This window comes from Rana temporaria, chromosome 4 (genome assembly GCF_905171775.1).
Source record: "Rana temporaria chromosome 4, aRanTem1.1, whole genome shotgun sequence".
In the NCBI taxonomy this organism is placed as follows: Eukaryota; Metazoa; Chordata; class Amphibia; order Anura; family Ranidae; genus Rana; species Rana temporaria.
The window spans coordinates 134,376,517-134,396,460 of NC_053492.1; the positions used below are offsets into that span (position 1 = coordinate 134,376,517).

The 19,944-nt window shown below is 44.9% G+C and overlaps 1 protein-coding gene across 2 annotated transcripts in view; it reads right to left on the reverse strand.

The window, feature by feature from the left end:
- HPS3 (HPS3 biogenesis of lysosomal organelles complex 2 subunit 1) overlaps window positions 1–19,944 on the reverse strand; it is a 52,908-nt gene extending 32,964 nt beyond the window's left edge. For both annotated transcript variants that reach the window (XM_040349084.1, XM_040349083.1), the window contains exons 1-5: window positions 19,753–19,944; window positions 15,580–15,982; window positions 9,949–10,434; window positions 7,786–7,972; window positions 1,884–1,969 (exon numbers count right to left, since the gene is read on the reverse strand). In XM_040349084.1, coding sequence (XP_040205018.1) covers window positions 1,884–1,969; window positions 7,786–7,972; window positions 9,949–10,434; window positions 15,580–15,796 — 976 coding nt within the window. In that variant the 5' untranslated portion in view covers window positions 15,797–15,982; window positions 19,753–19,944. The remainder of the gene's footprint in view (window positions 1–1,883; window positions 1,970–7,785; window positions 7,973–9,948; window positions 10,435–15,579; window positions 15,983–19,752) is intronic.

The window sequence follows — 19,944 nt, forward strand, 5'->3', positions numbered from 1 at the left end:
AAGTGATTCTAAAGAAAATAATTACAAAAATTAAATAAACATTTCATACTTACATGCTCTGTGCAATGGTTTTGCACAGAGTAGCCCCGATCCTCCTCTTTTTAGGTCCCTCGCCGGCGAACCTGGCAAATCCCCTTGCCAAATGCATTAAGGCAAAAAACCTTGAGCCTTTAGAACCACTTTAAAGAAAGCCTGTTTTCTGAGGGATATATATTTTTATTGAGTTGATTGCCGTATTTTTCACCTTATAAGACGCACTTTTTCTTCCCCAAAGCTAGAGGGGAAAAGTTGGTGCGTCTTATACGAAGAAATATACCTTTTTTTTGACTCACCAATCCGACCGATCCAATCCGCGGAGCGCACTGCCGTCGCGGTCTTAGGAAAGGCCACGGCTTTGGCCTAGCTCCGGAGCGGTCGGCCATCTTGGTACACCCGGCGGCAGTGTGCGCTGAGCAGAGGGTTCGCGTGGGATCTTCTATTCCTACCAGAGCGATCTGCAACAGTGAGTTGGGGGCAATGTTACTGGCTATTATGTGGGGGCAATGTTACTGGCTACTATGTGGGGGCAATGTTACTGGCTACTATGTGGGGGCAATGTTACTGGCTACTATGTGGGGGCAATGTTACTGGCTACTATGTGGGGGCAATGTTACTGGCTACTATGTGGGGGCAATGTTACTGGCTACTATGTGGGGGCAATGTTACTGGCTATTATGTGGGGGCAATGTTACTGGCTATTATGTGGGGGCAATGTTACTGGCTATTATGTAGGGGCATTGTTACTGGCTATTATGTAGGGGCAATGTTACTGGCTACTATGTGGGGGCAATGTTACTGGCTACTATGTGGGGGCAATGTTACTGGCTACTATGTGGGGGCAATGTTACTGGCTACTATGTGGGGGCAATGTTACTGGCTATTATGTGGGGGCAATGTTACTGGCTATTATGTGGGGGCAATGTTACTGGCTATTATGTAGGGGCAATGTTACTGGCTATTATGTAGGGGCAATGTTACTGGCTATTATGTGGGGGCAATGTTACTGGCTACTATGTGGGGGCAATGTTACTGGCTACTATGTGGGGGCAATGTTACTGGCTATTATGTGGGGGCAATGTTACTGGCTATTATGTGGGGGCAATGTTACTGGCTATTATGTGGGGGCAATGTTACTGGCTATTATTATGTGGGGGCACTGTTACTGGCTATTATTATGTGGGGGCACTGTTACTGGCTATTACTATGTGGGGGCAATGTTACTGGGTATTACTAATGTGGGGACAATGTTACTGGGTATTACCAATGTGGGGACAATGTTACTGGCTATTACTAATGTGGGGACAATGTTACTGGCTATTACTAATGTGGGGGTGGTGTGATGGTGATGACGAGTGGGGGGCAAATATTTTACTACAGTATTTGGTTCAGAATCTTTTTTTTCTAGATTTCCCTCCTTTAAAATTGGGTGCGTCTTATATTACGGAGCGTCTTATACGGCGAAAAATACGGTAACTCAGATTTGCTATGTGAGAAGGAAGAGTAGAAGTGAAACCACCGTAAAGCTAGAAATAGTACATGTAGAATTACACTTTATACGTAAAAGGTGTAATAAAAACATTAGCACAAGGTGATTTTACACATATATCCATCTTATCTCTACATCTGCTCCGTGTCAAATATGAGTTCTCCTCATAGCAGTCTACTGAGGAATCTTCTAACACACCGATCAGAGTACACAGCAAGCTGCTACATCGGGTGAAACAGAAGAGGACGGCAAAGAAAATAAAGGACACCGGATCAAATCGGATTAAAACTGTAGATTTAACTGATCAACAATTTGTATGAAAACCCAATTAACATAATTAATACATAATATAATTTACCTGTTTTGTACATAGGCATAAGCTGTAAGGAGTGCAATCTTGTATATTCAACACTGAAGCCATCTGTAAAATCTGGTGTAAACCTCCTATGTAAAATATAAAACGTTAATATTTTTTAAATATTGTCTACTTTTTTTGAATTTCCATCTAATAAAACACCTATGGCATCTAATAAAATGCAGAAAAAAAAATGTTTTGAAAATCTCTGCAGGGTTTTGGTTATAAAATGTACAGTATATTTACTATGTGTTACTTCTTCCTACAGTTGTGAAAAACACTGCACACATCAGCATTCCACACCCAAGGTAGAAAATCTTTGCTGCACCAAACTGTTCAAAAAATGCTCACGATATCTATAATCACCATCCTGGTCAGTATATGATCAGCATGGCATCGGCACGCTTTCCTTGTGCTTTTGTCCAGTTACTCCAGCTTCCTCCCACATGCCAAAAACATGCTGGTAGTCTAACTCAATGGCCCAGATTCACGTAGATCGGCGCAAAATTGTGCGGGCGTAACTTATCTCATTTACGTTATGCCTCCGCAACTTACACGGGCAAGTGCTGTATTCTCAAAGCACTTGCTCCGTAAGTTGCGGCGGCGTAGCGTAAATCACCCGGCGGAATTCAAATTCGGCGGGTAGGGGGCGTGTATCATTTAAATGAAGCGCGTCCCCGCGCCGAACGAACTGCGCATGCGCCGTCCGTAAATTATCCCAGTGTGCATTGCTCCAAATGACGTCGCAAGTACGTCATTGGTTTCGACGTGAACGTAAATGACGTCCATCCCCATTCACGGACGACTTACGCAAACGACGTAACCTTTCTCAAATTTCGACGCGGGAACGAAGGCCATACTTAACATTGGCTGCGCCTCATAGACCCAGGGGCAACTTTACGCCGGGAAAAGCCTAACTTAAACGTCGTAACTTTACTGCGTCGGCCGCGCGTACTTTCGGGAATTCGCGTATCTAGCTAATTTGCATGCTCAACGCGGATTTCGACGGAAGCGCCACCTAGCGGGCCAAAAAAAAAATGCACTTAAGATCCGACGGCGTAAGAGACTTCCGCCTGTCGGATCTAATGGATATCTATGCGTGACTGATTCTAAGAATCAGTCGCATAGATACGACGGCGTATCTGGAGATACGCCGTCGTATCTCGGTTGAGAATCTGGGCCAATGTTTCCCAACTCCAGTCCTCAAGGCGCCCCAACAGGTCATGTTTTCAGGCTTTCCATTGTGATTTGATCAGTTTCACTGCTTTAGTAATTACCACAGCTATTTCATCTGAGGGAAATCCTGAAAACATGACCTGTTGGGGCGCCTTGAGAGCTGGAATTGAGAAACACTGGTCTAACTGGCTTCTGTCTCAATTGAGCCTAGTGTATGTATGTATGGCATGTATGTATGTGACATAAGGACCCAAGACTGAAAAGCTCCCCAAGGACAGACTGATGGGAATGTACAATATGTAAAAGGATGGCCCGGAGTTCCTAGAGTACCGCCTACGCTTGTAGAGGACTACATGTTAAACAGCTTGTTTGACCTTTACTTCATTAGAAGGTCCCCGTTTTTTGGTAAGAGTACACCCGATTCCCCTTGGTGGTGGCTTTTTTTCAGAAGGAGACAGTTTGATCTACCACATAGTCATTGGTTCCAAACAAGGAGTGGGGCTCTGTTTTCACTTTGGAAGATGTGCTTTTACAGTCTTAAGTCTTTCACTCAAGAACTAGTTTTGTGTTTGAGCTTAAAGCTTTCCACCCCCCCCCCCCCCCCCTTTACCCTGCAAGGAAAAGCCATAATGTGCTAGTAGGCATCACATACTAGCACATTATGTTAAAAACTTACCTTAGGCTGGGTTCACACTGTGGACCCTGCTCAAAGCAGGGGTCCGGTGCGCCCCTGTTTCCGGCCCAAATTTTTGCCTGAATTCAGAACTAAAACTAAAAACTCAAAAAGGCACAGGACTCCTGTGCAATGTGCTCTGCGGCTGCCATGGAAATGTGTGAACCAGCTCCATTGAGAGCTGGGTACACTCTGTCATGCCAATTGGATGAAGGAAAATCCACATCCAATCGCACTAGTGTGAATCCAGCCTTAAAAACTAAGCCCTCCCGCGCCGACGTGTCAGAGCTGAACGCTGCTTCCACCTTCACCCGTCTTGCTTACGGGTTTGCGGACTCTGGCTCTGTAAATGGCCAAAGCCACAAAGACGTCACTTCCACGCATGCGTGTGGGAGCCACTGTTTACGGCACAGGGCTCTGAAGGAATGGCATGGGTGGCCGTTCTTTTAGAGTGCATGTGCCAATGATGTCACTGGCTGCATGTACAGTAAATATCTTCCAAACGGTGCCCAATTAGGAGATATTTACAATACCTATAGGTAAGCCTTATTATAGGCTTACCTATAGGTAAAGGTCAGTGATGGAAGTTAAAATGATTGTAAAGTCTTATTTTTAATAAAAATAAAAAAAAATACAAAAACATACATGTTATATTTACCTCCTATGTGCAGTGGATTTGCACAGAGCAGCTTGGATCCTCCTCTTCTGTGCTCCTGGCCCCTCCCTCCTGTCGAGTGCCCCCACAGCAAGCAACTTGCTATGGGGTCACCCAAGCTGAGTCACAGCTCTGTGTCCATTCAGACACAGAGCTGCGGACTGGCCCGCCCCCTTTCTATTCTAATTGTATGACAGCAGCAGGAGTCAAATGGTGCCATGCTGCTGTCTCAGCCAATGAGGAGGGGAGTCTGGGATGGCCGAGACATTCCTGCAACATCATTGGAGCTAGAGGAACCTCAGTTAAGTGTTTAGGAGTGCTGCTGCACACAGAAGGCTTTGTATCCTAATGCATAGAATGCATTAAATTAAAAAACCTTCTACCCTTACAACAACTTTAAAGGGGTTGTAAAAGGTACAATTTTCTTTACCCTAAATGGCTTCCTTTACCTTAGTGCAGTCCTCCTTCACTTACCTCATCCTTCCATTTTGCTTTTAAATGTCCTTATTTCTTCTGAGAAATCCTCACTTCCTGTTCTTCTGTCTGTAACTCCACAAGGTAATGCAAGGTTTTCTCCCTGGTGTGGAGTGTCGTGCTTGCCCCCTCCCTTGGAATACAGGAGAGTCAGGACGCTCTCTACTTTGCAGATAGAGAAAGGAGCTGTGTGTTAGTGGTCGTCCTGACACTCCTGTTCACCCCCTCCCCCCCTCAAGAGGCTTTCTCCACACCAGGGAGAAAGCCTTGCATTACTGTGTGGAGTTACAGACAGAAGAACCGGAAGTGAGGATTTCTCAGAAGAAATAAGGACATTTAAAAGCAAAATCAAAGGATGAGGTAAGTGAAGGAGGATTGCACTAAGGTAAAGGAAGCTATTTAGAAAAAAAAAAAAAAAAATTGTACCTTTACAACCCTTTTAACTTCCACTTTAAAGTGGTAAAAAAAAAAAATTAAAAAAGAAAATGAAATTTTATTTTTACCTACAGGTGCCCTTATAATAAAAGCTTAACTGTAAGTAGAATATCTCCTAAAACATCCACCGTTTAGGAGATATTCTTGCGAGCAGCAGCCGGCGACGTCACTGGTGCATGCGCTCTGAAAGAACTGCATACCCGCATATGATGAGATTGCCTTGCAGGTGGAAATATAATTTTTTTTCTTACAGAGTTTACTACCGCTTAAAAGGACATTATTTTATTCTATTGGCGCAGCACTTTATGTATAAAAGAAAATTATATATATTGTTGCAGTCTGGGAATTGTCCATTTGCGATACTTTAAAAAAACTTTTTTTTTTTTTTTTTTTAAACACACCCTAGCTTTCAAAAATATCTATAAAAAAAAAAAAATAGAAGTCAATAAGTTTGCGATTATTACCTCTCACCATTTTTCTTGTTTTCCTTTGAGAGTATTTTCCTCCAACGGTCCTGCCAGTTCAGATTTTATTCAGTTTTCTGAATTAGTCATCTGCAGACACAGGGTTCTCTGCACAGGCAGTTATTTTAAAGCAGAATGAAGCTCGCCAAAACAGTTACATTCAAGGCATGCCATGAATGATAACCGTCACAGTTGCTTGTGCTCTCTACCAAACGGTCAAGCCAAAAAATGGCTGATATCATAATCGATCACATGTGCAGCAACTTGGAAACCGCAGATCAAACAGAGGCTACAATGGCAGCCTTTTTGGCTGTAAACTATAGGAGGGTTTAGTCTCAATTTATAAACCCTTTAAGATGCATTTACAGCTGCGTGTCTAGGTTTGTTGCATGCTTGCTGCATTTTTGGGGTGGGTTCCATTACAATGCTCCTTCCATAGGGACACATAAAAAAAATGCAAAACATCTCTCCAGACTCTTGACTTGGATATGCTGCCGGCATTGACACAGTGTAGGAAATGTGACATTTCAGGTATCGTAGGGTCCCATACAGGTTTATATGTATTATTCTGGAGAATTACTGTACCACTGACAGCGCAGACGTGTGAAAAATCACATATCCTGATGGATCAGTCAGTCACTGTTGACTATAAGGGGGGAAGATACACAGAATTGTGTTTCCTTTAATAAAACAGCCTTAAAGGAGTTAAGGAAAAAAAAAAGTTTTGCTGAAATGACTGTTTACAGGGTAGAGATACATAGGGTAGATTCACAGAGGAGATACGACGGCGTATCGCCAGATACGCCGTCGTATCTCTGAGTCTGAGAGGTCGTATCTATGCGCCTGATTCTTAGAATCAGTTACGCATAGATTTCTATTAGATCCGACCGGCGTAAGTCTCTTACGCCGTCGGATCTTAACTGCATATTTACGCTGGCCGCTAGAGGCGTGTACGCTGATTTACGCCTAGAATATGTAAATCAGCTAGATACGCGAATTCACGAACGTACGCCCGGCTGACGCAGTACATTTACGCCGTTTACGTTAGGCTTTTCCCGGCGTAAAGTTACCCCTGATATATGAGGCGTATATGCGGCGCACCAATGTTAAGTATGGCCGTCGTTCCCGTGACGAAATTTGAAAAATTTACGTCGTTTGCGTAAGTCGTCCGTGAATGGGGCTGGACGTCATTTACGTTCACGTCGAAACCAATGACGTCCTTGCGGCGTACTTTGGAGCAATGCATACTGGGAAATTCCACGGACGGCACATGCGTCGTTCGTGTAAAACGTCAATCACGTCGGGTCAGGGTTAATTTACATAACACACGCCCACCTCTTCACAATTTGAATTAGGCGGGCTTACGCCGGCCTATTTACGCTACGCCGCCGCAACTTTCTTTTAAGAATACGGCACTTGCCTGTAAAAGTTGCGGAGGCGTAACATAAATAGGATACGTTACGCCCGCACAAACGTACGCCATTCTACGTGAATCTACCCCATATTAGTTAACTGATTCCTTTTAAAATGGATTAAAAAATAGATAAAAATCAATCATATAATGTACCTCTAGTTTCGTTTTTGCATGTTATCCTGCCTCTGTGCTGTATAGAGCCATAGAGAAGTGATGGTTTGGAAAATGAAACTAGAATCTCCCAGTACTGTGGTCATCAGGAAACAGACAACCAGGAAGTGTCCAGAACAGAGCAGAATTACAGCAACATCAGAGCAAAAACGAACAATGAGGACATGAAACCAGGACTGCAGTAAGGTAAAGGAAGCTATTTAGCTAAAAAAAAAAAAAAAAAAAAAATCCTTTAGTGACCCTTTAAGCATGCAACTCTTTTTCTGCCGGTTTTACAATAGGGTTTTGTCACATGAAAAAAATACCCACATAGGGTAAAACATTCTGAGACACTAAAGATTGCATTGTATATTGCTATCCTATCTACTGGGACTGCCCATGTAAACTGTGGCAGAAAAAATAAAAATAAAATACACCACAAAGTAACTCTATATTACATCTACCTGTAAAGCAAATAGCTGACATGGAAAGTCGTTAGTGGATCTGTGGACAATCCAGTGGATTCTGGGGTGATCACAATGCTGCAGGATTTACATTCCTCACCAATCAATTCCACAGGTCTGTCAAACACAACATAGTCTTCACACTCCAACGAATGAGATGATTTCAGGGGTAGTACATCTTTCTTACCTATAGAATAAAATACTGTGTGAGTACTTACAAGCCTTTCAGAGATGGTAGCAAAAAATGGGCTGTATAAAAATGTGAGGAATTGCATGCATTTAATAATAAAAGCAAATGTGTTGCATTTAGCGCAGTAAAAAAAAGAAAAGAAAAACTGACTGCATAAATACACGGTGCTTTTAGGTGTCCAATGCGCAAGTGGCCTTACACGCGAGTGACATCACGTCTCGGCCAGTCAAACTGCCAAAGCCCGCGAACCCGGAAGACCAGGTGAAGATCCATCCCTATCAGCGATGACAGTGCACCGCTGAAGGGGTTTGTTCCAATGCATACTAGCACATTATGCTAATATTTTGCAGGGGACATTTTTTTAAGATTTTGTTGCGGTTTACTACCGCTTTAAATACTTTCCCAACCAAACAGCATATTAGTTATTGTATTTAATATTCTTCCCAGAGTGTGTCAAAATTGCGGAATACAATGTGGTTGGATTTACTAAAATTGGAGAGTGCAAAATCTGGTGCAGCTCTGCATAGAAACCAATCAGCTTCCATGTTTTTTGTCAAAGCTTAATTGAACAAGCTGAAGTTAGGCTGGATTCACACTGGTACGACACGACAGACGTACTACTTTGGATGAGACTTTGCCCTGCAATTTGTAGTCTGACATGCGACCGACTTCAATGAACAGGGATTCGACTTCGATCCCCGACAATACCAGGCACAATCTTGAGGGGGGAAGTCCACGCCAAAAAAAAAAAACAACGTCATGGCCCCCCCACCAAGAGCATACCAGGACCTTCTGTCTGGTATGGATTTTAAGGGGAACCCCCTACGCCTAAAAAAAACGGTGTGGGGGTCCCCCCAAAATCCATACCTGATCCTTATCCGAGCAAGCAGCCTGGCTGGTAATTTATTAGGCAGCTCTGGGGGTCTCTTCCGCCTTCTTCGGCCTCTTCTCCGTGCTATCTGGTTCTTATCCCGCTGTCCGGCGTCTTCTGCCTACTCTTTTGCTAGCTCTTGCCCGGTCTTCTCCGTTGTCTTCTTTCCTCTTCTTCCGATGTTGTTGACACAACGCTCTCTCCCGCTGTAATGCCGTGTGCGCAGTGCGCAATGACTAATTTACCCCCATACTAATTCACATAGGGTGGAGGGCCAGGATCTGGGGGCCCCCTTAGCCCAGATTCCGATAAGCCCCCTGCCCGCAGACCCCGACAACGGCCAGGGTTGTCGGGAAGAGACCCTTGTCCTTATCAACATGAGGATAAGGTGGTGTTTTGGGATGGGGGCGCAGAGCCCCAGAGCACCCCCCCCCATGTTAGGGCATTCAGCCTGGTACGGTTCAGGAGGGGGTAGTCCCCACCCCCTTTCCTGACGGGCCAGGCTGCGTTCTAGGATAAGGGTCTGGTATGGATTTTGGGGGGAACCCCCCATGCGTTTTTTTCAGAGTAGGGGGTTTCCCTTAAAATCCATACCAGACCGAACGGTCTGGTATGCTCTTGGAGGGGGGGAACCCATGCCGTTTATTTTTTTGGCGTGGAGTTCCCCCTCAAGATCAGAGCACAAGTCGCATGCCAAAGTCGGATCATGCAAGACGGCGATCCGACTTTGATCAGACTTCAGTGATATTCAATGGAGTGAAGTAGGATCAAAGTCGGACCAAAGTAGTACAGGGAGCATTTTCAAAGTCGGGCCGACTTGTGTCGGACCAGTTAAGACGGCTCCCAAAGGAAAACATTGATTTTCACACGTCATGCGACATGAGCTCCCAATGTCGGAGCGTTTGTCGCACCAGTGTGAACCCGGCCTTAGAGGCTGATTGGCTACCATTTGCAGCGGTACCAGATTTTGCACTCTTTAGTTTTAGTAAATCAACCCTAATGCTTACTGCGACTGGTCTGCAAGTGGCACATACAGTGGTAAATAATAAACAGCAATACATTAGGTGGTGTGAACAAAAGAAAAAAACATATGGCATGTCACCTTTCTCTTGCAGTTTTCCCAGATCCGGAATAGCAGTGGATATATCTGGCAATACCTCTTGTTGTTCAGGTGTCAGCCTGAACACTAGAACTTCTAGATCGCTTATTATGCTGACATGGTTGGCACAAAAATACACCTCAGCAGGCACAATCCCAGAGACTTGTAAAACCAAGGACCTGTCAAAATCTAACACTGGCGTGCCATGAACGGGGATGTACTTCATACTAAATATCAATAGCTTGTTCTTGCACCCGACCAGGAGATCTCCTCGCACAGGACAACTAGAGAGACGGAGAGGGTCCTCAGAAAGTGGCATCTCGATAATCTCCATTTGGTCTTTTGATGAGGCAGGAGACAGGGTATCCAACTGGAGTCCCACCATTCGCACACTGACACGGGAGCTCCCTAAAGACTGGCATCTCCAGTTCACATACGTCCGCAGAGAGGAAACTTTATTTTTCTCCTCGATAGTTACCAAGTAATCTCCTGAGGGGCAAAAACATTAGAGGGGGTGTAAAAACACAAATACAAAAATTTAATTTCTACTAGAATGCTTCTACCTAGTTATTAATTTCATTTCTGTAGTGAGAAATCGATCATTTTGTATTTTTTAGTTTATTCTTGACCCTTTGCTTAAAGTACGTAAAAAACAGAAAAACAAAATAGTATGTCCTTAAATGAGTTGGCTGCATTAATTTTATTTCCTGTTTCAATCTGTCCTTATTAACAATTTGTGTGAATAAAATAACATACAAAAACAAAACCCCAATGTTATTATTGTAATATAAAGGGTGTGGTCACCGAAAGGTTAACCACTTGACCACTGGGCACTTAAAGGGGTGGTTCCCCCGAAATTCTTTTTTTTTTTTTTTTTAAATCCTTTCTCCCGCTTAGTACATGTACAATAATGTACTCACCCATCCCAGGAACCTAGGCGCCAGCATTCTTAATTCATCAGAAAGTAAACTTTATAAAATACAGCGATGGACGTTTCCATCTTAGCTCCTGGCATTCTGAAGCCCTATGCTGGAAAGAAATAGACACGCCCAGCCCCACTCAGACAGACCAGGAAGTGCCTGCTTCACAGACCATAAAGAAAGGTAAACAAACGTTTTAAATTTTTTGTTTGGCGAACGGTTTTTAGGCTAACTATGCCCTTGTGTTTAAGGTTAAAGTTGTTAGATAGGTGGAACCTCCACTTTAAAACGGATGAAAAAACTGATGCAAAAACTGATGCAAAAACTGATGAAAAACTAATGGAAAAACGGATCAACTGATGAAAAAAAAACTGATCTGAAAAACTGAACGGACGTGTGAAAGAGCCCTAAAACTATAAATACCCCCCAAATGACCTCTTTTTGGAAAGAAGACATTCCAATGTATTTAGAAATAGGCATGGTGAGTTTTTTGAAGTTGTCATTTTTCCCACAATTCTTTGCAAAAAAAAAAATAAAAAATTTCCCTCACAAAAATGTCAAATTAGCAGGTTATTTCTCACACACAGCATATGCATACCCCAAATTACACCCCAAAACACATTCTGCTATTCCTCCCGAGTATGGAGATACCACATGTGAGACTTTTACACAGCGTGGCCACATACAGAGGCCCAACATGCAGGGAGCACCTTCAGGCATTCTGGAGCACCCAGTCCAATTTTGACATTTCTCTCCTACATGTAAAAATTATCATTTATTTGTTAGAAAAATACATAGAACCCCCAAACATTATATATGTGTTTTTTTTAGCAGAGACCCTAGAGAATACAATGGCGGTCGTTGCAACTTTTTATCTCGAACGGTATTTGCGCAGCAGATTTTTCGAATGCGTTTTTTTGGAAAAAAAAAAAAGTTTTGTGCTTAAAAAACAAAAAAAAAACAAAAAAAAAACCAGTAAAGTTAGCCCAATGTTATTGCATAATGTGAAAAATAAAGTTACGCAGAGTAAATAAATACCCAACATGTCACCCTTCAAAATTGCACACGCTTGTGGAATGGCGCAAAACTTCGCTACTTAAAAATCCCGAATCGAGGACCTGCCAATACAGCACAGCCAAATAGTTTGCCCAGCTCATTCATGTTCATATTGTTTGATTGACAGCTGTAGGGGTTGAGCATTCCCCGTAGAGAGCCCAGGATCTATCAGAGTGGGTTTGTGCAGCAAAGAGAGCCTTTGTTGAACTGCCCAAACTCCATCCATGAGGACACACCCACAGCCACATAATGAATACAATGGGTGTTTGGAAACACAGTTGTGGAAACTGCCATTGTGGCACAAGCAGGAGCAATTTCCCCATTATGAAACATTTCCACAGACCATTGGTTTTTGAACAAAGGTCTGGCAAGTGGCACTGACTTGTATAAAGTAACAGGCATTTTTCAAAACTGATTTAAGGCCATTCCTATTAGAGCTTCACGATTCGGTCTAAAATGAGAATCACAATTTTTTGGCTTAGAAGATAGATCACTATTCTCTCACGATTCTCGTGGCGTAACATCATCTTTGACATTAAAACAAAAAAAATGGGCTAACTTTACCGTTTTTTTTTTTTTTTAATTAGTTGAAGTGTATTTTTTCAACCAAAAAATTGCATTTGAAAGCCCGCTGGGAAAATACAGTATGACATAAAATATTGCAGCAATTGCCATTTTATTCCCTAGAGTCTCTGCTAAAATATATAATGTTTGGGGGTTCCAAGTCATTTTCGAGTAAAATAATATTGATTCTAACTTGAGAAACAAGTGTCATAAAAAGATTTGGACTTTAGGTGGTTAAACTTCCTGCATTTACACATAGAAGTTTGCTCTAAGAAGGAAGCATTAGTAACAATATTTCATGTTGTTACAAACAGATTTTTTCTTTACACAAAGAAGCTTATCCCTTTGATCTAAGAAGGAAGCATTAGTTACAATGTTTCCTGTTAAGAACTTGGCAGACTGCCCAGATATTTTCTTTTGACAGCTGAGTGAACAAATAAAGTCTCTCCACTTGTTATATGAAAGAATTGGAAAACTCTGTATATTGGAGATAGTGGCCCGGATTCAAGAAGCAATTGCGCCTGTGTAACCATAGGTTACACAGCGCAATTGCTTACTTGCCCCGGCGTTACGAATGCTCCTGATTCAGGAACATCGTAACGCCGACTGCAGCCTAAAATCTGCGTGACATAAGGCTCTTATGCCACGCATATCTTAGGCTGCATTCTAGCGATGACCGCTAGGGGGCGCTCTCATTGTGCTCAGTGTATAGTATGCAAATTGCATACTAACACCGATTCACAATGTTGCGCGAGCCCTGCGTATGCAATTTACGTAGTTTCCGTACGGCGTGTTTAGCGTAAGGCTGCCCTTTCTAATAGCAGGGGCAGCCAATGCTAAAGTATACCCGTCGTTCCCGCTTCGCGACGTTTGAATTTTACGTAATTTGCGCAAGTGATTCGTGAATGGCGCTAGACGCCATTCACGTTCACTTTGTAGCAAATGACGTCCTTGCGACGTCATTTGCCGCAATGCACGTCGGGAAAGTTTCCAGACAGAGCATGTGCTCTACGCTCGGCGCGGGAGCGCGCCTAATTTAAATGATTCCCACCCCCTACGGGATCATTTACATTAGGCGCCCTTACGCAGGGCAAGTTTACACAGCGCACACGCAATTTACGGAGCTACTGTACAGTAGCTCCGTGAATCGCGGGTAGCGCAGTAAATTTGCGGGGGTGCAGGGCAAAAACGCTGCCCTGCGCCTCCGCAAATAAGGGGCAATTCTACCTGAATCCGGGCCAGTGTGTGTTTGTGGGGGGGGGGGGGGGTAGAATCGAGATCACGATTTTTTAACGATTAATTGTACAGCTCTAATTTCTATGGATAAAGAACAGGAATAATGGATTTACATAGACACACCAGTCCCAAAAGAAGGCAGTGATAAGTACATTTATTTGAGCACTCCATGGCACTAGGAGGCTTGCAGAAGAAAACTTGTCTACTTGACATAAAAATGAAAATTGCAGCATTTGAAAACAGTGACACTGTCACTAGAGTAAGTGTTGAAGCACACAGCATACAAAAGATTGCTGGATTACCCTTAGGCCTTGATCACAGGGCCCAACTTAAAGCAGGGGTTCACCCTAAAAGAATTATATACCATCCCGTCCAGCATACTAGCGTCAGCTACAGTATGCCTTTTTTTGCGCAGTATTTTCCATTTAATCCTGCAGTTTCTTTTCAGACTCCCACGGGGAGTAGGCGTTCCTATGAAGAGGGGGACCGGCTATGATTGACGTCCGGCTATGGCGCGTCACGCGTTCCGAAAATAGCCGAAATAGGACTCGGCTGTATACGGCGCCTGCGCAGTCAGCTCCTAGTCCATGCGCAGGCGCCGTATAGCGCCGTGAAGAGCCAAAACCTAGTCCGGCTATTTTTGGAACGCGTGACGTGCCATAGCCGGACGTCAATCATGTTCCCCTCTTCATAGGAATGCCTACTCCCCGCGGGAGTCTGAAACTAAACTAAAGGATTAAACGGTAAATACAGCGCAAAAAAAAAGGCATACTGTAGCCAATGCTAGTATGCTTGATGGGATGGTACATAGATGTTTTTTAGGGTGAACCTCCGCTTTAAGTGTATACACTGATCGCTTAGATCTCTGGTCTATTCTAAGCACAGAGAACTGGGGCACGACTATGGAGGGGAATGCAAGTGGCTAGCTCAGGCTCTCAGTGGTTTACCGAGAGGCTGAGCAAGCTGACGGACATGCATCTGGTCAGATCCCGACAATAAAGCCTGGCCTGGCTCTTTGATTTCAGCCGATAGTGGGCTATAGCCTGTTGTCGGCTAAATCTGGGTCACAGGAGTGCAAAAATAAGTGACCCACAGGAGAGAAGTATGGCCAAAAGAGCTTTGGCTCTATTTTTTATTCCTTAAAGTGGTTGTAAAGGCAGAAGGTTTTATGCAGAAATGTAGCGCCATTGGCCCCCCTCCCCAGCTGCTGTTAAAGTCAGAGAGCCAATGAAAAATGGGGGCGGGGCCAGTCCACAGCTCTGTGCCTGAATGGACACAGGGAGCTGCGGCTCAGGTACCCCCATTGTAAGTTAATTGCTGTGGGGGCACTCAACAGGAGGGAGGGGCCAGGAGCAAAAAGGGGAGGATCTGGGCTGCTCTGTGCAAAACCACTGCACAGAACAGGCAAGTACAACATGCTTGTTATTTTTAACGGAAACAAAAACTAGACTTTGGAATCACTTAGACCCCTTTCACACTGAGGCACTTTGCAGGCGCTACAATGCTAAATATAGCGCCCTGAAAGAGCAGCTCCATTCACTCCAGTGTGCAAGCCCGAAGGATTTGTGCTGGCGGGACAGTAAAAAATGTCCTGCTAGCAGCATCTTTGAGGCGCTGTAGAAGTGGTGAATACACCGCTTCTACCCATTGAAATCAATAGGCAGCGGCGCTTTGCGGGCGGTTTTTACCCTTTCTCGGCCGCTAGCGGGGGTTAAAAGATGGTAAAGCACTGCTAAAAATAGCGGCGATTTACCGCCGACACTCCCACCACCCCAATGTGAAAGGGGCCTTACAGCAGAACTAAGTAAGGGTGGGTCATAACCCCTGTAAGATTTTTCAGGTTTCAGAGGTTTCTTACCTACTTCACTGTAATGCATCTGAAGCACTTTCCCAAGTGTGTTAAAGCTGCAGAGAGGTTGGCACAGCTCCTGGCAGACAGTGAACACTTCCACCTTACATCCCCCAGCACAGGTCACAAACACACTATCCCGGCCACAGCAAAACACCTCCGGTGCTTGCTTGGTTTGCACAATCCTCTGGGAACCAAAAGGGTGGCAATTGTAAACCTGCACCATTGTGAGGATTTCCAAGTGAATTCACAGCAGCCGTACAAATGTTACCAGATTCTGTAGTTATGCATTTTTGTCCTTTGGCTGGATGAGCTTCAGTGGCCGGAGAAACATGGAAAGGACCTAGAAGCCAATCAGAATCTTTCTGGATACAGCAGGTAACGGAGCCGGGAAGTATAGTCCTCTACAATCCTGTACATAAAGAAAAGAATAGGGAAAACACATTATTCTCCAACCAGAGCTCTCATGCTGCTCTATAACCTTCATAACCTCATTAATACCAACCAAACCCACTTATGTGACCCTCTGGACCTCCACAAGTCTTTTCACATGGCAGTTGAGCCACAATTTTACTACCCCTTTCTCAACCACCCTCTTGAACACAGGCATGCAGCCATTCGGCAATGGGCACATCCGCCAGCTGCATGGCTGCAGTAATAATTAATCAGCATGTCACATTTGGTGGGCATTACCAACGTCCAATGCAAACCATGCAAATCTGTGGGGCTGCCCCACAAATAAGCAAAATTGCGGCTTGGCAGGTTAAATCAAGCAGTGAGGAGGCGACATTTGGTTTCCTTACCGCCTATCAGTGAGGAGACAAGATCACTTTTCAGAGGGGTTGCAATAGCTGTGGTACATGCAACGAGCCCTTGGAAGTTTACTTGAAGCAAAATAACCCAGAGTCTCTCCTACGTGTTCCCACATATACTCTACCTTTCACACGTCCGCACATTCTTGTTTATTAAAGCAGAACTAAAAAGTTCCGCTGTCACTCATTGTGAGCAGGAAGGCTTTTTAGTGTAGAAGAGACATACGTCTCTTCTGCAATAAAATACATCTACCTGCCTGCTCACAGTGTTCTCCAGAATGTAAACTGAGCTGTGCATGCGCAATTTACAGTCCAAGCCCAATCCCTGTGTCCTGCCGAGAATTGTCCCCCGGCGGATTTTGCCCGCTCTGTCCTGCACAGGCGCAGCGAACCTCCTGCTCTGTCCAGCGCAGGCGCATCGGACCTCCGAAAATTCCTGAAGCTGAATCGCCTGGACACGGCGCATGCGCAATGAGCACAATATTGTGCCACACGTTGACGCACACTCCCGATGCTCGCTCCACTCTGCAAGGGGGGGGGTGTATTACAATTATTCTCTGTAAGGGGTGGATGCCACAAACTCCCCCATCAACAGTGCAAAATTCGCCCTTCTTTTCATACACCCGCCCCCCTTGCAGACGATATAATAGTAATACACACGCCACCGGGGGCGGGTGTATGAAAAGAAGGGCGAATTTTGCACTGTTGATGGGGGAGTTTGTGGCATCAGCCGCTTACACAATATAATTGTAATACACCCGCCCCCTTGCAGAGTGGAGCGAGCATCGGGAGCGTGCAGCAATTTTTGGAGCTAGAGCACTGCGCCTGCACAGTCCAGGGCGGGCATTATCCGCTAGGGGGACACATCTCGGCAGAACACCGGTGTTCTGTCTTGTCAAGCTGGTTCCCCTATTGGATAGGGTCCTGCCTCGACTGCGCAGGCGCAGCAAGGGGCCGAAAAAGGGGCGGAGACTAAAGTCATATTGACCAGTGCTTTGATGCTTGGTTATACACACCGCTCTATACAGCAAGGGGCAGATGTGATATTGAGCAGTGCTTTTTTGGGGGATGGTTTTCTCAATAAAATACACGTCTCACATCTGCCCCTTGCTGTATAGAGTGGCGTGTATAACCAAGCAAAAAAGCACTGCTCAATATCACATCCACCCAGTGTTGCCAACCTACCAGATTGAAATTTATTGACACAGCCAAGTTTTTACTGGCATTTCCAATAGTTACAAAATTACAGTTTTAAGTGCAAATTAGAGTATTTAGGCTACAAACGAATACAATATGCAATTAGCAATATGATTTAAAGCGGGAGTTCACCCTAAAAAAAATGTTTAACCTTAGATCGATGCTCATTATGTCTAGGTGAATTGGCTATTTTTTTTCAAAATCGAAGCAGTACTTACCGTTTTAGAGAGCGATCTTCTCCGCCGCTTCCGAGTATGCTCTTCGAGACTGGGCGTTCCTTCTTGAGTGACAGTCTTCCGACGGTCGCATCCATCGCGTCACGAGTAGCCGAAAGAAGCCGAACGTCGGTGCGGCTCTATACGGCGCCTGTGCACCGACGTTCGGCTACTTTCGGAAAATCGTGACGCGATGTATGCGACTGTCGGAAGCCTGTCAATCAAATAGGAATGCCCAGTCCCGCAGCCCATACCCGGAAGCAGCGGAGAAGATCGCTCTCTAAAACGGTAAGTACTGCTTCGATTTTAAAAAAACTAGCCGATTCCCCTAGACAAAATGAGCATCAATCTAAGGGTAAAAATTGTCATTTCCGGGTGAACCTCCACTTTTTTTTATATATAGTAAGTAGGTCAGGGACATAACTCAGGAGGGCAAGAACTTAGAATGGGCGGCACACACACACATAAAATTGACTCTCACAGTGACACTGACAGCAGGGTGCAGCAGCACAGATGATGATGAGACCTCACTGACACAACACGTCCCCTCCTGAGTCGCAGGGACAGTCTCTCTCCAAACCTAGCGGCCCCTCCAGAAAGATATGTTTTGCACCCTTTAGTTCCGCTTTAATTCCCTGCAAGGTTAGAGGAGCTGAAGGGAACAAAACAATCACCGCCAGATGTGCAGCCTGACTGAAACAATGTCCAGCACGGTTGTAGAACTACAAGTCCAAGCAGGAATGCTGAGGTCAGTAGTTCCCCAACAGCTGGATCACCATAGTCTGTATTGTCCTATGTGTCCCGGTGTGGGACATCTGTCCTGGAACACCATAGTCTGTATTGTCCTAAGTGTCCCGGTGTGGGACATCTGTCCCGAAACACCATAGTCTGTATTGCCCTATGTGTCCCGGTGTGGGACATCTGTCCTGGAACACCATAGTCTGTATTGTCCTAAGTGTCCCGGTGTGGGACATCTGTCCTGGAACACCATAGTCTGTATTGCCCTATGTGTCCCGGTGTGGGACATCTGTCCCGGAACACCATAGTCTGTATTGTCCTAAGTGTCCCGGTGTGGGACATCTGTCCTGAAACACCATAGTCTGTATTGCCCTATGTGTCCCGGTGTGGGACATCTGTCCTGGAACACCATAGTCTGTATTGCCCTAAGTGTCCCGGTGTGGGACATCTGTCCTGGAACACCATAGTCTGTATTGCCCTAAGTGTCCCGGTGTGGGACATCTGTCCTGGAACACCATAGTCTGTATTGCCCTATGTGTCCCGGTGTGGGACATCTGTCCTGGAACACCATAGTCTGCATTGCCCTATGTGTCCCGGTGTGGGACATCTGTCCCGGAACACCATAGTCTGTATTGTCCTAAGTGTCCCGGTGTGGGACATCTGTCCTGGAACACCATAGTCTGTATTGCCCTAAGTGTCCCGGTGTGGGACATCTGTCCTGGAACACCATAGTCTGTATTGCCCTATGTGTCCCGGTGTGGGACATCTGTCCTGGAACACCATAGTCTGCATTGCCCTATGTGTCCCGGTGTGGGACATCTGTCCCGGAACACCATAGTCTGTATTGTCCTAAGTGTCCCGGTGTGGGACATCTGTCCTGGAACACCATAGTCTGTATTGCCCTAAGTGTCCCGGTGTGGGACATCTGTCCCGGAACACCATAGTCTGTATTGTCCTAAGTGTCCCGGTGTGGGACATCTGTCCTGGAACACCATAGTCTGTATTGCCCTAAGTGTCCCGGTGTGGGACATCTGTCCCGGGAACACCATAGTCTGTATTGTCCTAAGTGTCCCGGTGTGGGACATCTGTCCTGCAACAGTATGTGGTTTCCAGAAGTAATCTGTAAAGTATAAAACATAAAACAAATATATTGCATAGTAGATAGAATTCTGTCCATTATGGTCTCTAAAGAAAATGAGAGGCTACACTGACGTTCTTACCCTCCACGCCATGACTGCAGTCCTGGAGCCCCCGCCACGCTGTAGTCTAGGACTTCAATGCATGTAGTGACACAATGCTAGAGGAAAATTCTAAGTAGAAGACACTGAATAGAACAGAAAACTGCATGACCATCCAAATCAATCACATCCCCCTCTTCCTTACACAGCATGTGACGCCTATTACCAGGTCAC